The 22,812-nt window shown below is 37.2% G+C and overlaps 1 protein-coding gene across 1 annotated transcript; it reads right to left on the bottom strand.

Moving 5' to 3' along the window:
• Nucleotides 1-6,205: 6,205 nt before the first annotated feature.
• Nucleotides 6,206-14,685, bottom strand: LOC113756557 (protein FAR1-RELATED SEQUENCE 4-like). Its single transcript, XM_027300196.1, has 3 exons — nt 13,941-14,685; nt 6,679-6,772; nt 6,206-6,296 (listed from the first exon to the last, which is right to left on the bottom strand). The coding sequence occupies exons 1-3, from the start codon at nt 14,683-14,685 to the stop codon at nt 6,206-6,208; spliced, it is 930 nt and encodes a 309-aa protein (XP_027155997.1).
• Nucleotides 14,686-22,812: the final 8,127 nt, after the last annotated feature.

Genomic DNA, 22,812 nt, shown 5'->3' with positions numbered 1-22,812 from the left:
CTCTGTTCTTATACTGGGGAAAAGCAAAGAACAGATTGTGTTGTATTGGAAAACGTATTTTTATTTATACGTTATAAAAATTCAGGCCCATACAGAATGGGTACTCTGTTCGTATACTGCAGGAAAGGCATAAAGAACTGGTGTTTTATTTTATAACGGGCAAATTCAATTTTTTTCTGATAAAGGAGGAAAGTCAAAAAGAGCCGGTGTGTTATTCGAAAGCATTTTCAATCTTATAAGATGCAGTGCCTACTGTGACCCATTTTTCCACTAACCTAAGTTAGACTCACTAATCATACAGTTTGTTAACCGTAGTCAACAAAAGAATGCCTCAAAGAGCGGCAGCGTAGTCTAACCACTCAAACGATGCACCGTCAGCTCCTCCATTTAAACTCAGGTCCATGAACTGTATCCTCTCCTATAAGAGCTTCACACAACTAACTTGTTCCTTGCATGCCCATTCAACCGCACGCTCACTTCAGACAACAGCTTTCGCTCCTGCATGCCGATTCAACTTCATACAACAACCTTCTCTAAGCTTCGCATCTTTCTGTAGCACCTATAGTCTCTACCTCGTCCAGACACTCGCTTTCTTGTGTATGTTGTAACCCCTGAACCGCACCATCCTCTTCTACTTTTAATCGGCCAGCAGACTTAGCCATGGCACTTGGACGACTTCCTGAAATGCATATGCTCAACAATGGTGGAATGGTCGGCTACTTTGAAGATGAGCACAATCCACTTCACCACATTGGAGTGAAGTGGATTGTCGAGGAAGCGCTGCTGCGGTTGGATAGGTTTCCCGGCGCTGAGTTTCAGCAGTCGATGTTGGTGTCTTGCATCCCTGTGCGAAACAACATTGCGAACGAGGAAGTGTTTCGGTCGCGGACCAAGTGGCGCCGTCGTCCCCTCCCCCTTATGCAGAACCTGAAGGCTTTTTACATCATGACCTACAATGCCTGGTTTGTGGGCAAGGAGGCATTTGTTGCACACTTCCTCGGTCTGAAGGCACTGCTTCACACGGACATCTGGATTCTCTTCGGCGCCCACTTTGAAGACTGGTCTGTAACACGGTTTATGGCTGAACAGGGATACCACGCGAGTATGACCTGAAACGTTGCCATTGGAGACAACCTTCACACCGCAACCATTTGCTGGAACCCATTTGCTGTAGAGATCACGTTTGAAGACAGAGATGCTACTGACAGTCTTCTCCTCACTGAGTGCCGCAAGAAATACCGCAGCTTTCTCAGGGTAGCTACCACGGTTGCCTCCATTAACCCTATGTTTGTGAAACATCATATTTTGATGGTGGGTTGTTTTTGGTTCAAGGCACTTTGTCTTTTTGGCCGTAGCATGCTTGGTTTTACTTGTTACCATAAGAAGGGTAGGGGTTAGGGGCTGATAATATGTAAGGCTTGAAAATTAGGAGTGCACCGTTTGGTAGTATTGTAAGGGAAGCAACTTGAATTCCAAATTTAAAAGTAAGAACTTGTTTCGTCATTCTACTCGACAAATTTCGATGTTGTAAGCCTAATAATGCTGTTGTAGATCAGAAATGGTTCTACATAAGCTTCCGATTGTTCTCCTGTATGGCTAAGCAGAAGTACAAAATTAACAACACTACGATTGCCCTTATAGTCAATAATGAAGTTCATCGCTGAATCAACGTTCCCTACTACCTCATCCTCACACACATTTCGGGGGAAAGAGGCAACAGGCATTTTAGAAAACAAATATAATGCACAATGTAAACTGGTGCCAAAAATGCATTTTATAACGTAAAATCACCATTTACACAGACACACTCCACCAGTTTGGGTGGGCAGACGCACATGCGCCACCATCCGCTTGACGAAGGATGGACAAAAGCCAATGCCAAAGCACTAGCAAACAAAGGCCAACAGGCTGTAAATGACGCTTAATGCCCATTCTATGCTAATGGACACCATAGTTGAGTACTGTACAGGGGGTGGGAGGGAATGGAATCAGAGTGAACAGAGCACTTCACGATTTCAGAACCAGAACAATGAGTACCGCCACGACAGCAACCACAACAATGTTAAGGATCGTTACGTTCCTTTGCATGCTTCTCAGTTCAGCTATAATGCCAGACACCTCCGCCGCGGGTCTATTGGTGAGGCGGTCGGTACTTGAGGAAACGGGATCGGGAACTTGAAACCCCGTTGCTCGTGCAAACTCATCACACCAGGCAATAAACGTTCGACAGGGCCTCTGCAATACAAGTACCTTAGCAATCGAAAATTTGTGTCCGAAACAGTACTACCGAAGAACTTACCTAGGCGTTAGCGCAGCGATAGTAGTGGCGGCCCCTGTTTGCTTCAGACTTCCAGACAACACGAACTGCACAGCTACGACCACAATTGCAATATAATGTCGGCCATACCGTGCTATTGACCGACCCAGCAGAAGAGGATGAAGCCATTCGCAAGGGTTAATCTCCTTCGCTACACCGCCTAACTTTATCTCTAGCAAACATAAGGACACGGCGCTCCCACGGTGTCGAGGGACAATGCCTTTAATAAGAATTTGGGGTTTAGAGGTAATAGGTTTTCCCCAACAGTAATCAAGACTCAAACAAGGGCGGGGATAAGCCTAATGTTTCACAACGAACGGCACACACACCAGGATTTTGTGTAAGTCCATCACAAAAACAACCATTAAAAGGATTGTAACGATTACTTTGCCACTATATTAATATACCTCTAATGTTAATTCGATAAATGTCACTTAGGCACGTACGTGGGTTGAATAATTTGTGATGCTAATAGACATTTAATGGAAAGGTTATTTGGATAGATTGTCATGTTATGCAACATTTTATCTTCATTCATTTGTTGTCCGCATTTAATTTATGAAAATGCGGCATATTTATGTTTATAGACATACTTTTTTAATTTAATTGAATATTTGATATTTAATAGTTGTCATATATCACAATGTACCAGTTTCGCTGTCGTACAAATACGAGTGTAACAATGTTCCAATTCCAGATACAAACATTTACGTATTTAACTTAAATGTAATGTTTCAGAGTGAAATGGCCATACAAAGCTAGTATTTTGTTGATGTAATGCAGAAAAGCCATAAAGAGCTGCTATGTTATGGCCAATATCATTTTTAGGTACTACCAGATATTTAAAATTTGTTGAAAAACAGCATGTACCAGTTTCCACTTCATAAAGATAGTTGTGGAACACTTTTTCATTTTCAGTTACAAACATTTACGTTTTTAACTAACATGTAATGTTTCAGAGGGAAACATTACATGGTAAACTAGTATTTCGTTGATGTAATGCAGAAAAGCCATAAAGAACTGCTATGTTATGGCCAAGATCTTATATAGATATTACCCCATCTTTAAATTTTGTTGAATACGAAATCTACCAGTTTCCGGTTGCTAAAGATATTGCTTTGACACTTTTCCAATTTCAGTTACAAACATTTACGTATTCAAATGAAATGTCATACATAAGAGTGAAATGCCCAAACGTAGCTACTATTTCGTTGATGTAATGCAGAAAGGCCATAAAAAGCTGGTACGTTTTGGCCAATATAGTTTTCCACATTTTATGTTTAACATGTGTTAAATACAACATCTACCACTAGGCGAGCATCCCAAAATTTTTTCTTGGGTACACTTTCTCAATCCTAGTATTTTACAACCATTTATGTATTTTACATAAATGTTATGATTCAGCGTAAAATTGGCATAAATAGCTGGTATTTTGTTGAGGATTACATAAACCCTTAAGGAGCTGGTCTGTTATGGCCAATATCTTTTATTTTTAACTTGACATTTAAAATTTGTTAAATACAAAATCTACCAGTTTCCTTTTCATAAAAAACATTTGTGTGACATTTTTTCAATTTCAGTTACCAACATTTATGTATTTAATAGAAATTAGATTTTTCACAGCAAAATGGCCTTACAGAGGCGAAAATGTGTTCATGTGACGGAACGAAGTCATAATAAACACGTAATACTTTATGGACCATTTCTTTTTGAGTTATTATCACTTTACCCCCTTAAACTAAATCACTACTATCAGTTTACCCCCTAACGTTAACTTTTAGTCACTTTACCCCCATAAATAATTCAACTCAACATGTTAAGAATTTTTTGACAAAAATACCCTTTTATTTTGTAGCATTACTATATTGTTATTATCACATTATTCGTTTAGATTATAGTGATACAATCACTTTAATTCATAATATTATTTTCTAGGCATTTTACCTCATCATTAATCTAACTGGTATGGTCAAAAAATTTGACATTTATTTACCTTTTTTATATATAATTTAAAATAAAAAATTAGAATGATTATTCTTCCTTTTTTTCACTTTTAAGAGATCAAAAACTATAAAAAAAGGATTTTCTCAAAATTCTTTTTTTCACACTTATTAATACTAGGAAAAGAAAAAGAAATAGAAAAGAAGAAGAAAGAAAATTAGATTTTGCAAAGAAAGAAAATAAAGAAAAGTCTAACATTATCGTATTACATTAAGGTTACCGGGATTAGGATTTGAATTTGGTAGTAAATAGAAAAATATTTAATAATAAAAATATTTAATTCTTTCTTATCTGTAATTTTAAAAAAAAGAATTTAACTCTCTCCCTCTCCCCCCCTTCTCCATCTTTCTATTCTTTTTTGATATAAATAAGATTGTCAAGAAAAAATAAATTAATACTTTGACTTTTTTTTTCTTGATACTAAAAAGGAGAAGAGTCACTATAAATTTTTTTTTTATTATGCAAACAAGAGGATATTTTCTTTTAAAATTTTTTAACTTCCTACCTTGGTTTAATGATAGGATAGATTGCCTAAAAATAACTTTAGGGGGTAAATTGATAATGAGACTATAGTTTATGGGAGTAAAATGATAATAATTTTAAGGGTTAAACATGTCTTTTCACTTTAATTAACAAAGTCCGTTAAGTCTAGCCGTTAATTTAGGGGGTAAAGTGACTAAAAAATAACGTTAAGGGAAAAATTGGTAGTGACACCAAACGTTAAGCGGGTAAAGTGATAATAACCCTTTCTTTTTACAAAACTTTTCTTTTTATGTCCGTTAAATGGAATGTTACTTTTTGTAGGAATGTTACTATAACACTTTTTAGATTTTACTTACAAACATTGTGGTGTTATGTCGTACATTAAATGTTTGAGAGTGCAATGGCCATAAGGAACTGGTATTTTGAATAGCTAATGCTCTTTTTCGTATAAACCCCAACTCTTGAAGTTTATTAATCCCCCGCGGGCCGGATGTCCGCCCAATTGCTGTTGATATACAGCTGTAGTCGGGTTGGGTGTTATTTAGCAGGGGTTTAAGTGGAAATGTACACACAAAGTCCGTAAAAATACACTGGAATCACAAAAAAATCGGAACAGTCAATTGGAATCAACTGTTCCTCAGCCTTGGACGCTTCATGTAAAGTACAGATATGTGTATTCAATTAAATGTGAAACAGGCAACAATCTATCTTCCCATGAACCCAATTTCCGCAAAGTTTAATTCAAATCAATTTCAATTCCGCGAATGTTGTTAGAAAAGTCAGAAACCAACACAAAAACGACTCGAATTTATTATAATTCGGAAAAAGGATTCTGTACTTCAACTCTACAAGTCCCCTAAACCGTCTACATATTACAACATCTAAAATCAAAATAGATTACATAATTAAATAACTTAATATTTCAAACATTATTTGCTTTACTTCATTTATTAAATAATGACCATACGTTGCTTCAAAGCCAAACATGACAAGTTGTACACCTTAACAGACCAAAAACTAGTGCAATGAAGGGATGCATAAGTATTATGAGCATGAAAAGAGATGGGGAGAAATGCTAGTTACTGTTCCTACAAATGAATGGAACGATGGGCAAAAGGTGAAAAGGCGTTGGGCCTTACGCTCATTGATTAGGATCACAAGGAGAGGAAAAAATAGCCCATATCCTAAAAGCTGTTTATAGCAGCAGCGTGTCAACCTGTTTACAAAAGCTGGGGAACTGAAACTGATTCCCCAGTGGGTACTTGGGAAAACGTCTATCCCACGAAGAGATTTTGCGCAACATACGTTTCCAGTTAATTTCCATTTACAAAAACGAAGTTCAACAAATTTGGTTACTGTAATAAACAATTTGTCAACTATTTATTGAGGACGTATCCTCTCCTATTAAGCAAGTGCAGTAGCACTATTTGCTACAGCAGACAATAGGATGCAACCACAATTCTCATGCATCTGGTGATGCTTCTGTGCATCAACCCTGGGGTGGAATTACAATGAGTTACCCATCAACACCTATCCCCCTTGAATACTTTTCACCCCACCGATAAATAACAAAAGAGAATCCCTCAAGAAACAATAAGGAGATTTAGACTTTGTGATTTCTCTCTCTTAACGGTGTTGCTCTCTAGAGTGTCTGTCGTCACGACTGCTACTTCTATGCACAACCATACCATCTCTTTCAACCTCTGCATTTGACACATAAAAAAATATATAATAAGATTTAGACACGCTACAAGAGTGAAATAAGAATAACAAAGCCAATGACCAACAAGTAGTGCAGCAGTACAAAGATAGGTTACAACCTTTGAGTGGTTGTGGTCATAAGAGCTTACAATGGCCAATCAAACATTCAAACTTACATTATTTCCACTTCAATGGTAACGGAATCAAATTTTATTTTGCACCATGACAAGCTGTTGCCAGCATTCCCCACATTCACGAATACCATGTCTCCTGCTCATGCTCAAAACAAATTAATGCGAAGAAAAGATATAAACCGTTCCACTTCTACAATTTCCTACGTGTTTGATGGAAAGATTACTCTTCGACCTGTACTCACGAAACTACACCTATCTTGTGAGAACCCAAAAATTTTCATATTTTCTCAATATTATTTTATTTCTTTCCCTACATTTTATACTTTCCTTGGAAATATTAAAATTTCTATGCATTTTTACAAGCAAGTACAGTTTTAAATTCATTTTCCTAGTATGAGTTAGTGTACGTTAAATTTGAAACGCATTATCGATGTGGGACCCACTTGTGCGATAAATGTGATGATTAAAAGTGAGTTTTAGATGATATTAAGTGTGGGATTAGAGGTGATAATAATAAGTTAGTGAATTGTAAGTTAAAACCCTAATATACGCGATTTAAGGAAAAACGGCTAGAACCGACGGGTAACGTTCGCTACCGATTGGCTACCAATTGAACATACCATTTGACCACCATTTTATCAAGTTAATATCCTTATTATTAGAGCCTAAATATCAGCCAAAATCTGAGCTTGTTGGCCGAATTTATTAACCAAGAAAACAAGAGAAAAGAAAAAAATTTGAGATGGAAATTGGTGGTGACAAGTGGCACCAATCCAAGACCTTTGACCAAGCCAATTTTCTTTGCTTCTTATCGTCACATTGGCTCCATTTCTTCACCATTTTTTCCCTGGTTTGGCCGAGCTTAAGAGAGAGAGAGAGAGCAAGAGAAACAACTTCAATCCATCTTGAGTTTGAACCATTTGAGTGAAAACAAGAAAAACTAAACCGATTAATCACTAGTTTGGGAGCTTGGGAAGCTGAAGGAACCAAAAATTTCAAGGGGAAGTGGAGGATAACTCTAGCAAGCTTTATTTTGAGGTAATATGGCTGCCCACACTTTTCTTTGTCCTTTAATCATGTTGGAGTTGTTTAGTAGCTTGTATTTGTGGTTATAATAATGCTTATATCAAGTGATTTTGGATGATTGGAATGATGCAATTGAGTTAGGGTTTGAATGATACCCTCCTCATACTTGTTGTATGGATGGTGTATGATGTATATATGTTGGTATAAGAGGTGGTAGTGATGGTTTCAAGCTAAAAATGAGATTTATATCTTGATTGTAGCAAATTTTGAGAATTGAAGTTAGTATGCACCCTGTTCTACCCGGTTCAAGTTCATCATGTTAGAGGCCGAATTAGGCTTAGCATAAAACATAAAAGTTGTAGAGAATGATTTTTTATAGGTGCCTGTAAATTTTTAGCTCAATCCGAGTAACTTAGCCTATAAAAAGATAAAAATACCCCTGACTACCATAGGTTTAGTCCAATGGACAGTTTTGACATTTCATCAATCTGATTGTGTCTTTTCACCTTGATACATACTGAACTAGTATTTAGCCAAAACCTGAAAGTTGTAGTGCTATGTCTTATATTTCCAACACCCCTAGAATCACCTCATTTGGACTTTGGTAGCCTGAGTTATGGTTGTTTATGCATAGTACGGTTAACTAGCCCGAATGTGAGATTCTGGTTCTGTAAATGCAATTTTGACTTAGATACACTACAAACTGGACTGAGTGGTCTTCATCAAAGTTGTAAGCCTTTGTCTTAGATTTGAAACGGTATAAATTTTACTCCAATCCGATAAGCGTAGCTTTAGTTGTGTCTGTTACGCAAAACAACGTCAAATCTGTCTTTTGTTTCTTGACTCAACCTTCATTTCCGCACATGCTCCTAGCTTGATTTTGTACTTGTATGACTTGGAGCCTATGGACTGGCTATTGAAATGAGCTGATTTTGTGTATACTTTGGGATTGATTGAGGAAAAGAATGAAGCCATAAATGGCTGGAAAATAGGTAAATACAAAGGGCGTGCTGCCCAAATTTACGCTCAAGAACTAGGTCGATATACTTGCGACTTGAGTAAGGCTTGAGAGCGAATACCACGTGAACCATCTAGGGTATTTACATCTTCTTTTATCGAGGTATATAAGTTAGAATTCGGCCGAAACTTGTACCCTTGGAAAAATAAAATTTACGACTAATAGAAATACGTTTTCTTTGTCACTTCGACTAAAATGGAGATTTTAAAGTTTTACGAGTGAGCATAAGTTTTACAAATATTTTACTTATGTCCTTTGGTTTCACTGTACTCTTCTCACTACCAAAACCATATCTATATTTTGTACTAGTACGTATTCGAATTTTCTTTGAATCACTTAAATCTTTGATAGTTGAAATATAATGTGTTCTTTTGATTATATTAGGGTTCCTTGGTGATTAAGGGTAATACCCGGAAGAACACTTTGGACGTTATTTTGCATAAATAGGTGAGTGTTCCTTGTTTGTTATAATTTCATTGACTATGTGGCTTGTTCTTGATTATAGGACTTGTTATGAATGAATGATAACATGTTAAATGCTTTCACTGATTGCTTAAAATGGGCTTTCTAGGTGAGTGTGTATTTTATCGCACTCGATCTAAATGAATGTGAAATTTTCAATGATTGAATGATTATATATGCATGAATGTAAGCCTTTAGGCTGAACTGGACCCTGCCCTTCGTTACTGATCGACTCGAGCCAGAAGCGGACTCGGTCGAGCAATTTAGTGACCCTGGGTGAACGTTTGGTATACTTGAGTATTACCTTGTAGTCTGGTGGAGCCTGACCAACGTCCAGGAGGGGGTGAATGAAATGAATGAACGAATGTCAATGCAAATGAGGGGTTTTACTTACAAAATGCATTTTCAAACGATTGGAGGAATAAGGGAATGAAAGGAGAATGAATGAACGAATGAATGAATGGTTCCCTGTGAGCACGTATCCTTTTAATGAAGGTGTTATTATCGCTTTCCATTGTAAATGTTTCTTGAATTATTGGTTATCTATGGTTAATGCATTAGCTTTATTGTTTGATTATGTGTTCGGAACATCACTGAACTTTTTGCTTATTCCGTTAGTTTTGTTTTCCTTAACAGGGGACGCGACCAAGGACGAGCGCTCTGTGTAGACTAGCTTAGTCTAGTTCTTTTGATTCTTTTGTAAGGGTTCTCGCCCTAACACTTGGCAAGGGTTGGATGTATGAGAAATTGGGAACCTTTGTATATTTGAATTTTGTAATTCCTTTGGAGATAGGAATGTATATAAGTTTATGTTTTCAGTTTGGGATCGGTATTCACTTGTTTTGTAAATTTTATCTTCAATCTCTTGAGGTGAATGACTGAGTCCCGGCGAGAACTGGGTAGGCTGTCCGCCGAACTCTTTGGTTCGCTTTAGGGTAAGGTGGGGCTGTCACATATCTGATTTATTGCCTAACTGCAGACCGCAGCATCACAACAGCAGTGGCTCATCTTTCTCCTGGACTTCTTTGTTGGTCACCTGTGTTCCTTCCACCGCTACCGCATGGTTGTGCTACAAATGCTTGTCCTCTCTATTTGCCAGAGTCGCTCCAGCCCGTACCAATTTCAAATGATTTTTCCAGCGAGTCATCCAAGGAATTTTCCATCCAATCAACGTGATCAGCCTGGTGGGAATTCTTTTTGTATGGGCATGTTCGTTGGTTGTGGCCTGTTTGCAATCTTCAACCCATTTATTACATGTCAAATCATTTGTGACTGCAAGTAATCAACTCAACTAAGCTGTCAGAATGCTAACATTACACCACTTCAACTTTCTTGCATTGCCATTAACGTTGTATACTTTGTATGCACTTTTTATTATATGTTTATGTTCTGCTGTTGATAATACCAACGAAAAATACCTACTTTTTTATTATTACCTTCAGTGTCCGGTTCATGTATTATATCGAATAGCTACTTTATAACTACGTACGGAATTTTGATAGTACCTGCAATGTCCACACTTTCTTTTCTTCTTTGCTTCTGTTTGTTTGTGATCACCTTTAGCCCGAGACACCCTAGGTTCTAACAATCCGAATGTTCTTCTATTTCTATCGGTCCTCACTCTTGAATCCATTGTAAATCCGTCTTCCCCATATCCTCTGTCAATCCAGTTCTCCTTTAGGTCCACGGAATGCTTGTCAAACATCTGCTGCAGGTCATTAAACTCATCATCCATGTAGGATGTGACGCCCCGAAAAGTATGAGTGTGAGAACCCGAAAATTTTTTAATTTTCTAGGGTTTATTTTTTTTAATCGCCCGCCTTTTTTACATTTTCTTTATTAGAAAAATTCCCCAGATAAAGTCTATGAGCAAAGATAGTTTTAAAATGATTTTTGTAGTATCGGTTAGTTTTCGAGAAATTACGAGCGTATTTTGGACGTGGCACCCGCTAGTGCGGTAAATGCATTATATTTTTGACAACTTGTTGAAATTTTGTATTAAGTGATATTATTTTACAAAGTGTTAAGATATTTGTATTGGAGAGACAAAAAGATAAGTTTTAAATCAAAAGGTGACAAGTGTCACCATCCTATTCACTATTGGACTTTTGACCATCTTACCTTAACTTTACTAAAACTAAAATTTGACCAAAAATCAAGCCATTTCTTCCTTCTCATGGCTGAAACTTGGAGAGCAAGAGAAAGAGAAAAACCTTCATCTTTCACTCCAATTTCTTACTTCAATCTTGAGTTTTAACCGATGGAATTGCAAATCACTCCATAAAAATTGGTTACTAAGGAGATTCCAAGGTCTTGGTGGAGTTATTTTGGAGAAGGAACCACTAAGCTACTATCTTTTGTGAGGTATCAAGGTATGGTGTGTAAAGATTCATTGTTTGTTTCCAATAATGGTGAATTAGTGACTTGTGATGGCTAAAGAGATGGTTTGATGGATTATATTTTGAGTTGTGGTTGAATTGATGAACTTTTATAATTTTTGGGGATTTTTCTGTTTTCATATGAACATGATTGTATGGCTATCTATGATGATTGGAAATGGTATATAATGATTCTAGAAGGTGGAAAAAGTGGACAATTGCAATCAATTTCTGTTTTGGAAGAAATTTCAGAAATTAGGGTTCTTGAGGGAGCATTCTGCCCGAATTTTTAGCTCCTAGATAGAGGCCGAATTGGTCTTGGCGTAAAACATGAAAGTTGTAGGGAATGACATTTTAGAGGTGCCTACAAAATTTCTGGTCAATCGGAGCATCGTAGAATGAGAAAAGTCGAAATTACCATTGCTGTTCTGGTTTTACCCGAATGTAAGAATTGTGCCTGTAATTGGTTGTTGTGGCTGGAATTGCTTCCGAATTGGTTGTTGAGGTCTTCTGATGAAATTTATCCCTGTTTCTTAGCTTTCAGTTGGTTTTGGAATTTCTGGATTTGGACTTGGATAGCCTGATTTATGATGTTTCCACTAAAATGCGTTCTGTGAATCTGTTTTTGTGATTCTGGTATGGTATCTTGCATTTTTGAACTGGTTACACTCGAAACTGGGTTGAGTGACCTTCTGAAATATTGTAACCCTGTCTCTTAGCTTCGAAACGGTAGGTCTTGCACCTTCATCCGACAATCGTAGCGCCTTTGGTACCATTACCGCAAAATGACGTCAAAACTGTTTTTCTGGTTTTGAGCTTAACTTTCATTTCCGAACTTTTCTCTAGCTTGACTTGTACTAGTACTACTTGGAGCTTGCTGAATGGCTATTGGATGAACTTGTTGTTGTGTGTGTACCTTTGGGTTGGAATGAGAAAAATAATGAAGCCATGATGGCTGGAAAAGTTAGCAAATTCAGGGGAAGTGCTGTCCGAACTTTGAAGGGATTTGTTTGCATTGAGTTTGTGATCTAAGACTTGGATTTGAGCAAGGCAATGTTATATGCTGGATGATTTCTGAGCCGTGGAGGTGAGTGACCCTAAACTATTTCCAAAGTACTTGTGAAATGTTTCTTGCATTATGTACTCGATTGCATCCCATGCGTGCTTGCATGTGAATTCATGACATGATTTGGCTTCAATGAGTTCTGGGAAAGTCTTGTGCTGGACACCAACGTCTCCACCATTTTCGTGAGTTCGTGACATGACGGAGCAAATGGCTCCGGAGCTCAAAAAGGGGCTCCCTCCTAATGTTAATGTTAATGTTAAATGATCTATTTGAGCGTTGGGTGTTCAAGTGCTGTGATTTCACCGGCTCACGAGAGCACTAAACGTACATTTGATCTCTGAATCATGACATCATCGAAATGATCGAAATGCAACATTGTGAAATATATTTGTTTAATGATTTTCCTGGTTACTCGCTGAGCTTCTAGCTCACCCCAAAAATATTTTATTCCCCTCCACAGGGCTCAAGGCGAAGGAAGGACTTGTTGTGCTTGTGCACGTGACTGGATGGCCTATCTCTTGTACAATTTGGATTTGGAAATCATTTTATGTATAGTTGAGAATTATTTCCGCTTCACTTATGACATGTAATTATTGGAGAATGTGATGTAATATTTGAGATTTATATTGCAATTTATTTGAGGACTTTAGTGAACGACTGAGTTCCGGCGAGAGCTGGGCAGGCGGCCCGCCGAACCCTCTGGTTCGCCTTAGGGAGAGGTGGGGTCGTCACATAGGAGGCATAGTAACGCATACTATTACAGTTGGACTTTAAAGTGCTATATCTGGCCATTTGTATCATCTGTTCGTCTGCAACAAATGCTGTCATTCCATTATTATTACAGTAAACTCCCTTTGTCCACCGCTTTGAAATGCATGATTCTGGGATCCTGTTCATTCCTTCTACCACCATCACGCGAAATATATGAGCACAAGGAATTCCCTTTGACTCGAATTTCATGCAAGAGCAGGTTAGCTTCTCTCCATGGACCTATCATAATCCACCCTCCAACTTATTTCATGCCGACCATATTTCGAGTAATAATATGTGCGACTCTCTCCCTCCTCGCTCCAGCCCTCAGAAATTAGAAGTCCTTGCCTGTTCAAATGCTTCCTTACCATGAAGAATACATTTCTTGTAAACACCTCCGCTGCGCTTCTCTCTATTTCGGGCAGAATTGTGGTTAACACTAGTTTTGTGTTTTCGCTTGTGTGAACTGCTTTGCTCTCAGTATGTCGAAGCCATGCTATTGCCAAATCAAAACTTCTAACGAATTCATATAGTCACATTTTTTCATTCAAGTACTCGTTCAAAAAAGCATTCATTTTCTCACACCTTTGAGTACTTCTCATACCTGCTAAAAAACGACTGCGCAAATAGGCCTCTGCCCATAACCTTCTCCTCCGGTACAACTTTTTCACCCAGTCATTCTCTCCCACCCCACATTTATTAACTAACCTAGCCCACCGATGTTCAAACTCATGAGTACTACACTTTCTCGCCATCAGATTATACAACCTGTTATTGAACTCCTCGCAGCGAATATTACTCCGTGCATTTCTATGCAAGTGCCGCGAACATAGCCTGTGACAAGCATCCGGGAGAAGATTCTTTATGGCTCTTCGCATTGCACTGTCCCCATCTGTCATCACTGCTACTGGCTTTCTACCTTTCATAGCCTCTATAAATGTACTTAGCACCCATTCATATGTTTCAATCCTCTCATCTGATAGCAGTGCACAACCAAAAACAGTACTGTTCAAATGGTTGTTTACTCCTGCAAGTACAACTAGTGGCTTGCGGTATTTATTTGTTTTGTATGTCGTATCAAACACCAACACATCTCCAAATATACTGAAGTCCACACGAGATTTAGAATCTGCCCAAAACAACCTTGCCAATCTTCCTTCGTTATCTACATGATATTTATAAAAGAACATGTTATCGGCATCCTTCTTCGCTGCCAAGAACCCAAGTGCCCCTTCTGCATCGCCATTAAAAATATCTTTTCTACGTTCCTCGTCCATTCGGTTATACAGATCCTTAATGCAAAATCCCACGTTACTGTACCTTCCGGCTTTGATAACAAAATGTTTCATTATCTAGCATATTCTGGCCCCAACCATCTTCAGACTTTTGGCCTGCGCATATTCTGCATCACTGACTTTTCTATGTGACCTAATGTGTTGCACACTTGTCTCTGATGCCAGCGGGTGATTGTGCTCCATAATGAAACATGTCACCACATACTTTACCGATTCTATGTCATATTTCACGCGAAAGCAAGCCCCACACCCGGTTCTTGTTATTGGTTTTGCTTCTCTTTTCCGGTCTTCATAATTAAACCACTTTTCATCCCTATAAGCTTCACAACAACATACCCATTTTCTAAATCTTGAAATGCCATCTGTATCTCGTTTGCCATTACTTTTACGAATCTCAAATCCGCTTAGTTTTGCATACAAATTATAGAATTCCCCAACTTCTTCTTCCGTGTCAAATATTAATTTCTTTACATCATCCACGCCTATTGCGCCCACCAATTCATCTGCCTCCTCATCTTCATATCCACCAATTGAACCACCGCTTACTGGAGTATATGTGTCTCGGTCACACTCAGGTTCCAGGTTAAGGTCAAATGACATTTTTTTGCCACAACCATCCATCCTCATTTTTCCGTTGTCTGTTTCCTGCACCATGTCACGAGTTTGAAGCGCCTGATCCTGCCCAATATTTACAAGCCCTGTGTGGTTCAATGTTTTCTCTAACCATTTTCGCTTAACATTTTTTTTTCAGCTTCCCCATATGCTTTCGTTTGTAACATAAATACTGATCGTCTATTTATGGAAAAAAACATATATACACGATCATTTAAGTTAAGAAACAATACTGTACCTCAACAACTTTCACAAAATGCAGACGATAAAGATTACTCTAAGATTCATATACACAGTATTTAGAAGTGTGGCTGATGCAATTATATAAACCTTTAGCACAAAATACCACCATGCATATTCATTTATACCAAACAACTCAACCTGTACTGTGAGTTTTTTTAATTCTCTTCACAAAAGCATTCGCAATGCAGTCTGGGAGCCAATATCGATGTCCCCACAGCCATCCAAATAACTCTGTTTTTAGTCCTGTTACAACGTCTTCTTCACGTGTTTACTCACTTCTGATTATTTTCCTTTACACAATTTAATAAAAATTAGTGGAGCAACATTGCAGTTGTAATCCTACGTACACAATGCTCGGTGCACAAATAAACAGCGATAATTTTCCTGTATCGTTTCCTCTTTGTTCGAAGCCGCTAGGTCTTACTCCCCGTATTTCGTATTCCTTATTCCTCTATCATTGCCTCTTACAACAACTCTAAACTTCACCGTACTAGACGTACAAGTGTTTTACTCGTTATTTTAATCCATTTTTCAAAATTATGGACGAAAGTACTCACCTTTGATTTCTCTGCTTCTGTTCCACGCCGCTGCATTCATTCAGTACAGCTTCGGAAGGTCCTTCCTCAGATATATCTACCGTCACCGCCTGTGCCTGAAGTTACGCCAGTGGCCACCCCCTCTGTCTATTCCGTCTTGCCTTCTTCTTTACCAATTTTTTTTTTCACTTTCAACCTCACCACCTGTGTTCAAACACACGTATCACTGCTGGCCCCAACATGGCTGTGTTTAGTACGTAATACGCTTCCTCTTCGGTGGCCCCAGCATGGCTTTGTTTAGTACTGCTTACGCTTCCTCTTCGGTGTTTTATTCCAGAAAAAATTGCAGAAACCTACCCTGAGATTTCTGACATTTTCACTGACCTCCCCTATCAATTTTGAAAAAGCATTAACCTCCCTTAGGAAAAGTTGGAGCCAATTTAAAAGGTAAAAGTGTGTGAATTTACTACAGTACCCCCAATTGTATTTGACTTTACCAGATGAAAGGTTTTAGTACTTTCATCAAAAGCAACGTTTAATTTGTTAAACAAATTAAACTAATCAAACTATTTCTGCATAGTTAAATTAATTAACTAATTAACTATTAACTAATTATCTAATTCACTCATTAACTAATTTCTAATTATCTAATTAACTAATTAACTAATCAAACTATTTCAGCATAGTTAAACTAATTAACTAATTAATTATTAACTAATTATCGAATTAACTATTAACTAATTAACTAATTATATAATTAATTAATTAACTAATTATCTAATTAATTAATTAACTAATTAACTAATTATCTAATTAACTAATTAACTAAAGCTGTTGTCTGTCCGAAACTAACAAACTATTTGCATGTTAAACTAATAAACTAATAAACTGCTTAACTAATTATCTAATTAACTAATTTCTATTTATGTAATTATCTAATTAACTAATTAACTAATTAACTATTTAACTAATCAAACTATTTCTGCATAGTTAAACTAATTAACTAATTAACTATTAACCAATTAACTAATTATCTAATTAATTAATTAACTAATTAACTAATTTCTATTTATCTAATTAACTAATTATCTAATTTACTAATTAACTAAAGCTGTTGTCTGTCCGAAACTAACAAATTATTTGCATGTTAAACTAATTAATTGCTTAACTAATTAACTAACTAATTATCTAATTAATTAATTAACTAATTAACAAACTAATTAATTAATTAACTAATTAGCTAATTTCTGTTTGTCTAATTTACTAATTAACTAATTAGTTAATGTGCTAATTGGTTAATTAGCTCCACAGGCCAACGAAATTGGTTAAATGGCGCATTAAATATAAAATCTGCCAGTTTCCCATAAAGAGCTGGTATGTTATGGGCAATTTTTTTTTTTAACTTTCACATATTTAATTTATGTTAAATACAAAACATACTAGTTTTCCTTTGGGCGCTATTTAACCAATTTTTTCCATAAAGGGCTGATATGTTTTCCATAAAGAGCTGGTATAAAACATACTATAAAACCTGCCAGTTTCCCATAAAGAGCTGGTATGTTATGCGTTATTTAACCAATTTTTCATATTTAAACAAATTTATGAAAATTAAAATAACGTATTTGAAAATTGCATTTTTATTTGGAAGAACGCATTCCTTCGATGCGTTTTTCACCCTTTGGGAAGAGACTCAAAAATCGCCACCCTTTAGAAAGTTAGTTTAAAAACTCTCTCTTTTTGGGAATTTACTCCTTATTAATACAGCCACTATATTTATTTTCTAGTATTAATTTTTGTTATGGTTTATGATTTTCTTATATTTTATCAAAAAATTTAATAACTATTGTAGTTACAATTATGAAGATGTTAATTTGTCGTATGTGTAATTCTTTTGTTTTATAAGAATTGTTATATCAGGGGTAAATTTGAAATTTAATTGCATTTAATTCCGAAACACTCATCAAACCAAGCTAGATATTGGAATGAAAAATATGTTGCATTTATACCCCCTGAACTTGCTTGATCCTTAATGCCTATGCCCCTCCCTTGTTAATACTAATTGTCAAGCAAGATCAGGGCAAAATTGGAAGAAATTTCTTATCTCACTTCTACAAATAATTTTTTAATGGGACATCAAGCCTCAGGGGAGGTTTCTGCAACGAATTGTTCCTGTTCAGGGGTGCTGAATGCCATTTCTAAACCCAGAGGGGAGGTCAGTGCAAGTGTCAGAAACCTCAGGGGAGGTTTCTGCAATTATCCCTTTATTCTAGGCCCATTATATTTATGTTAATTTCGTGACACCCCAATACATTTCCAACTTCTGCAGTACGCTACATTTCCAAACCACGGTTATAGCTCGCCACTTGCTTTTTTAGAAATATTCCCTTCATCATCCGTACATGTCAGGTTGCAACGTGCTGGCTTCTTTGCCATATTCTTTAGTTTCCACACCTGTCTTGGATTTGCTGAATACACTACAGAATTTACCCTAATTAAACATGTATTGTCTTCCATTCCGGTTTATATACTCTCAGCTACAAATCCTCCTAAAGGTACGATGAAGAAGATTGAGATGTTGTGTGCCAATTTTCTTTGGGGTGCGAAGGATGGAGGCTGGAGGTATCATTGGATAAAATGGTGTGATTTGTGTTTGTCAGGTGAAGAAGGTAGTGCGGGAATTCGATCCCTAGTTGATGTTTATAAAGCATTCTCAGTTAAACTTTGGTGGGGTTTTAGGTCACAATCTTCATTGTGGTCTCATTTTATGTATGCTAAATATTGTTCTCATGCTCATCCTATTATGATTCAACTTTCTTATGCTTACTCTCTTACTCGGGCTTGAATGTTAGAGGGTTGGCTGAATCAGCTATTGGTTGGATTGTTAAATTTGGCTCTTGAAGTTTTTGGCTCAATAATTGGATAGGCAATGGACCGCTTTGTGTGACGACCCCACCTCCCCCTAGGGCTTACTCCAGGGTTTAGCGAACCGCCTGCCCAACTCTTGCCAGGACTCACTCACTCATGTCAAGAAAATAGGGTGCAACCTCAAGAATAAAAGACATAACAGTTCCCAAGTTTGGAACGTACAAATACATTCATTTCTATCTCAAACATCCATACAATCCCAAATATATCATAAGATTTAAGTTCTCAATACATTCAACCCTAATTGAGCGACTAGTGCGAGTACAATCGCAAAATTTCCAAAAACTAGACTATACTAGCCTGTACCAGTCCCACGTCTCGCTCGTACCCCCTGTAAGGAAACAAATTTAACGGAATAGAGTGAGCTAAAGCTCAGTGAGGTTCCAAATAGCAAGTTGACCATTATTTAAAAGGACAAGTATCAAAGTAGCAAAGTAGCGAGCATAACCAATCCATAAAAGTGAGCAATATCACTTCAAGTAGCCAATCTCAAAATGACCGAGTGTAAAATTCTTTTCTAAAAGAAATAAAAACACTACGAATAACAATCAAAGTATAAGGATATAGATGGCTCTTAGGAGCCAATTTCCCGGGGCTTCACCAGAGTTTGATCAAGTATTAGTTGACACTCCGTCAACCTTCAAGTAAAGTAACCAATCCAGTAGTGCTTCGCTTAACACCAATCTATCCACCATTCAACCCCTTTACTGGGCCCAAACACTAACTAATCACTGGTGGTAATACTCGAGTATACCGATTAGTCGAGGAGGTATCACTCCACTCGACAAAACAAGAGACCCATGGTTCGTTATCTAATCGACCAAGTCCTTGCCGGTTCGACTCGATTAACTAGCCAATGGGGTTTGGGTTCCCAAGTAGTCACTATAGTCGATGACCAATCGACTTAGTCAAGAGAAAAGTACGGAGACGGGAATGAGAGGTACCTCCCACTCGTATCGAGTGTGGTACATACTGCCGCTCAGCACTTACAAATCAAGCACAAGTACAAATACAAATACAGGTCAATGCAAATCAAGTCACTTGTACAAGCATGAATGAGATATCAAGTGATTAGTTAAGTTAGGTCAAGTGCGATAAAGTACACACTTGCCCGACCAGACCAAGCAAATCTTATCCGATTACGTTGGTAAAGAATTTAATCAAGTATCAAGTTCAATCATATATTTGAAAGCACTCACCAAAGGTCTAGTGCTTTTCAAAATCACATTCAAGTCCAACTTCTTGGTTTGAGTTCAAATCTGCGATAAAATATCATTTAAGAATGTAAAACTCTCTAGAGTTCGAAACATAGGAGTTTCGCTTCAGAAAATCAAATAAATGAAACTCATTTAAGTAGTATTCATTTTGCTTATCACACCCTAGAAAACTCATGCTCGCTCTTTTAGTTTTGGAAGCAGTTAAAATGTTTAAGTTCGTAATGTGGCTAAAAGACGAGGAAAACATATTCCGAATGATCGCTACTTTCATTTTTCCAAGGGTATGAGTTTCGGCCAAATTTTAGCTTATATACCTCTACGAAAGAAAACTCAAGTACCATAGACCATCCAAGTTTAATTCAACCTCAAATCTTTGCTCAAGTCGCAACTACACACGCTTAACCCTCGAGTGAAAATTTGGGCATGTGCTATTTTTCAGCCATTTGTAGCTTCATTATTTTCCTCAACTCAGCCCAAATTCACACATAAGCAATCTTAACACAATAGCCCTTCAACTAGGCTCAATGTCATCTAAATACAAGGCAATTCTAGCAATGCAACCATCCAAATCAAAGCTAGAAGCTAGAAACTAGTTTTAAAGACAAATAGCTAAGCAGCAGGTTTGACATCTCTCGGCATTTTAGTCACAACTGAAGCTACACTTATCAGATTGGAAAAAATTTTATGGCGTTTCGAAGCTAAGACAGAGACCTACATTTCCTATAAAGACATTGACACCCAATTCTTGCATTTTCAAGGTCAAAATGTGAAATCTCAGAGAAAACAGAAAGTTGTCCGTTAAACAGGCATTTGGGCAGTTAGGGGTATTTTAATCATTTCACATGCTTCAGTGCTCTGATTGAGCTGAAATTTTACAGGAAGCTAGTTAACTCAATTCCCTACAACTTTCATGTTTTGAGACAGACCTGATTCAGCCTTTATCATGGACGAATATGCAGGTCAGTTCGGTTCCAAAAACAGGGCAGAATCACTATAATTGCTGAAATTGAACTTTTACTCTAGAAATTCAAATCCAAACACTTCACCACATTCATTTCCTAGCTCAATACCATAAATTACTAGGTAAACAACGATAATCAAGGCTGAAAATTGCAAACCCTAGCTAAACATTCCACTATATCATCACAACTAGGAATTCAACCATCAAAATCCAATATTAAGAACTTCTATCCCCAACTTTAGCAAAATTAACAAAAGCAAAGCAAGTTCAAGCATAATCCCTTCCCAAAGCCCCTTGTAAGTGAGAAACAAACTACTTTCTCCCCAAACTTTTAGCACCCCAAGTCTTCCAACCACCAAAAGGAAAGGTTAATCGGTTTAGTTTCGTCGATTCCGCTCAAACAAGTTTGATTCAAGATGGAAGTTGCTAGTTTCTCTCTTGTTTGTTTTTCTCTCTTGAAGATCGGCCAACAAGAAGGAAATGGAGCAGAATGGAAGCCAAGAGAAAGGTAAGAAGAAAGAAAATTGGTTTAGTAAAAGTTGGGTAGATTTCCGCCAAGTGTCACCGCATGGTTGAATCTCAAAATTTTTCTTTTTTTTCTCTTTCTTTTGGTCAAAATTTTTGGCCACCTCTAGGATATTTTAGGGTTGATATTTCTGAAATAAAAGCAAGGAGATTAAGGTAATAAAGTGGTGTTCAAGTGGTGCACTCAATCGGTAGCAAACGGTGCACGTCGGTTCGAACCGTACTAGGGTTTTCATTAATTTGCCCGTACTAGGGTTTTCACTTATGATTCACTAACTTATTATTATCACTTCTAATCATACACTTTCTCTTATCTAAAACTCACTCTTAACTACCAAATTTAATACACACACCTCACCAACTAATCACACTACCGAAATATGCAAAACCCTAATTTACGCTAACTATAAAACTAAAGATGAAACTCTTGATTCTATGATTTATTGCAACTATTTGAGGAAGTGAATGAGTAGTAAAGCTATTAGAAAGTAATTTATTCGAATAAAAGGGAATTTTCAAGAAAATATGAAGAATTTTGCGAGTCCTCACACTTTGCAATAAGGTTTGGGTGTTTGAGAGTTAGCGGGTTATTGATTTTGTTCGAGATGGAGGGTGGAATTACGAAATGCTTCAGCAATGGTTGCCGGGGGATTTAGTTGCCATGGTTATGTAGGTTCGGCCGCCTTCTGGAGTACAATCAGACGTGATGATTTGGCTGCCTGATGCGGCTGGAAAATTTACAACTTCATCAACCTTTCTGCTTGTGCGCAGGTCTCTAGCAAGTTCTTTTGTTTTTTTTCGTGTGTGAGGCAAGCATATTCCTTCTGAAATTTCCTTTTTGATGCTGCGTCTCCTATTGAAGAGGCTTCCTTTGGATGGTACATTGCTGAAATTTGGTTTTCATGGCCCTCATAAGTGTTTCTACTGTGAATTGCCATCAATAGAAACTACTGATCATGTTTTTTGTTTTGGGGAATTTGCAAAGTTGGTTTGGTCATACTTTGGTGCTGAATGTGGTCTTTTTAATGCACAATGCATGTGGGGTGTTTTGGTAGCTTAGTGGTATGCTGAATATCCTAATAGGTATGTTTCCTTTGTTTTCCATAATTTTGTGGAATATTTGGAAGGCACGAAACAGGGCTATTCATGAAGGAGAGGTGCC

Source organism: Coffea eugenioides, unplaced genomic scaffold, assembly GCF_003713205.1.
Source record: "Coffea eugenioides isolate CCC68of unplaced genomic scaffold, Ceug_1.0 ScVebR1_23;HRSCAF=104, whole genome shotgun sequence".
Classification (NCBI taxonomy): Eukaryota; Viridiplantae; Streptophyta; class Magnoliopsida; order Gentianales; family Rubiaceae; genus Coffea; species Coffea eugenioides.
The sequence above is the reverse complement of the archived record's forward strand: the minus strand, read 5'-3'. Positions and strand labels throughout refer to the sequence as shown.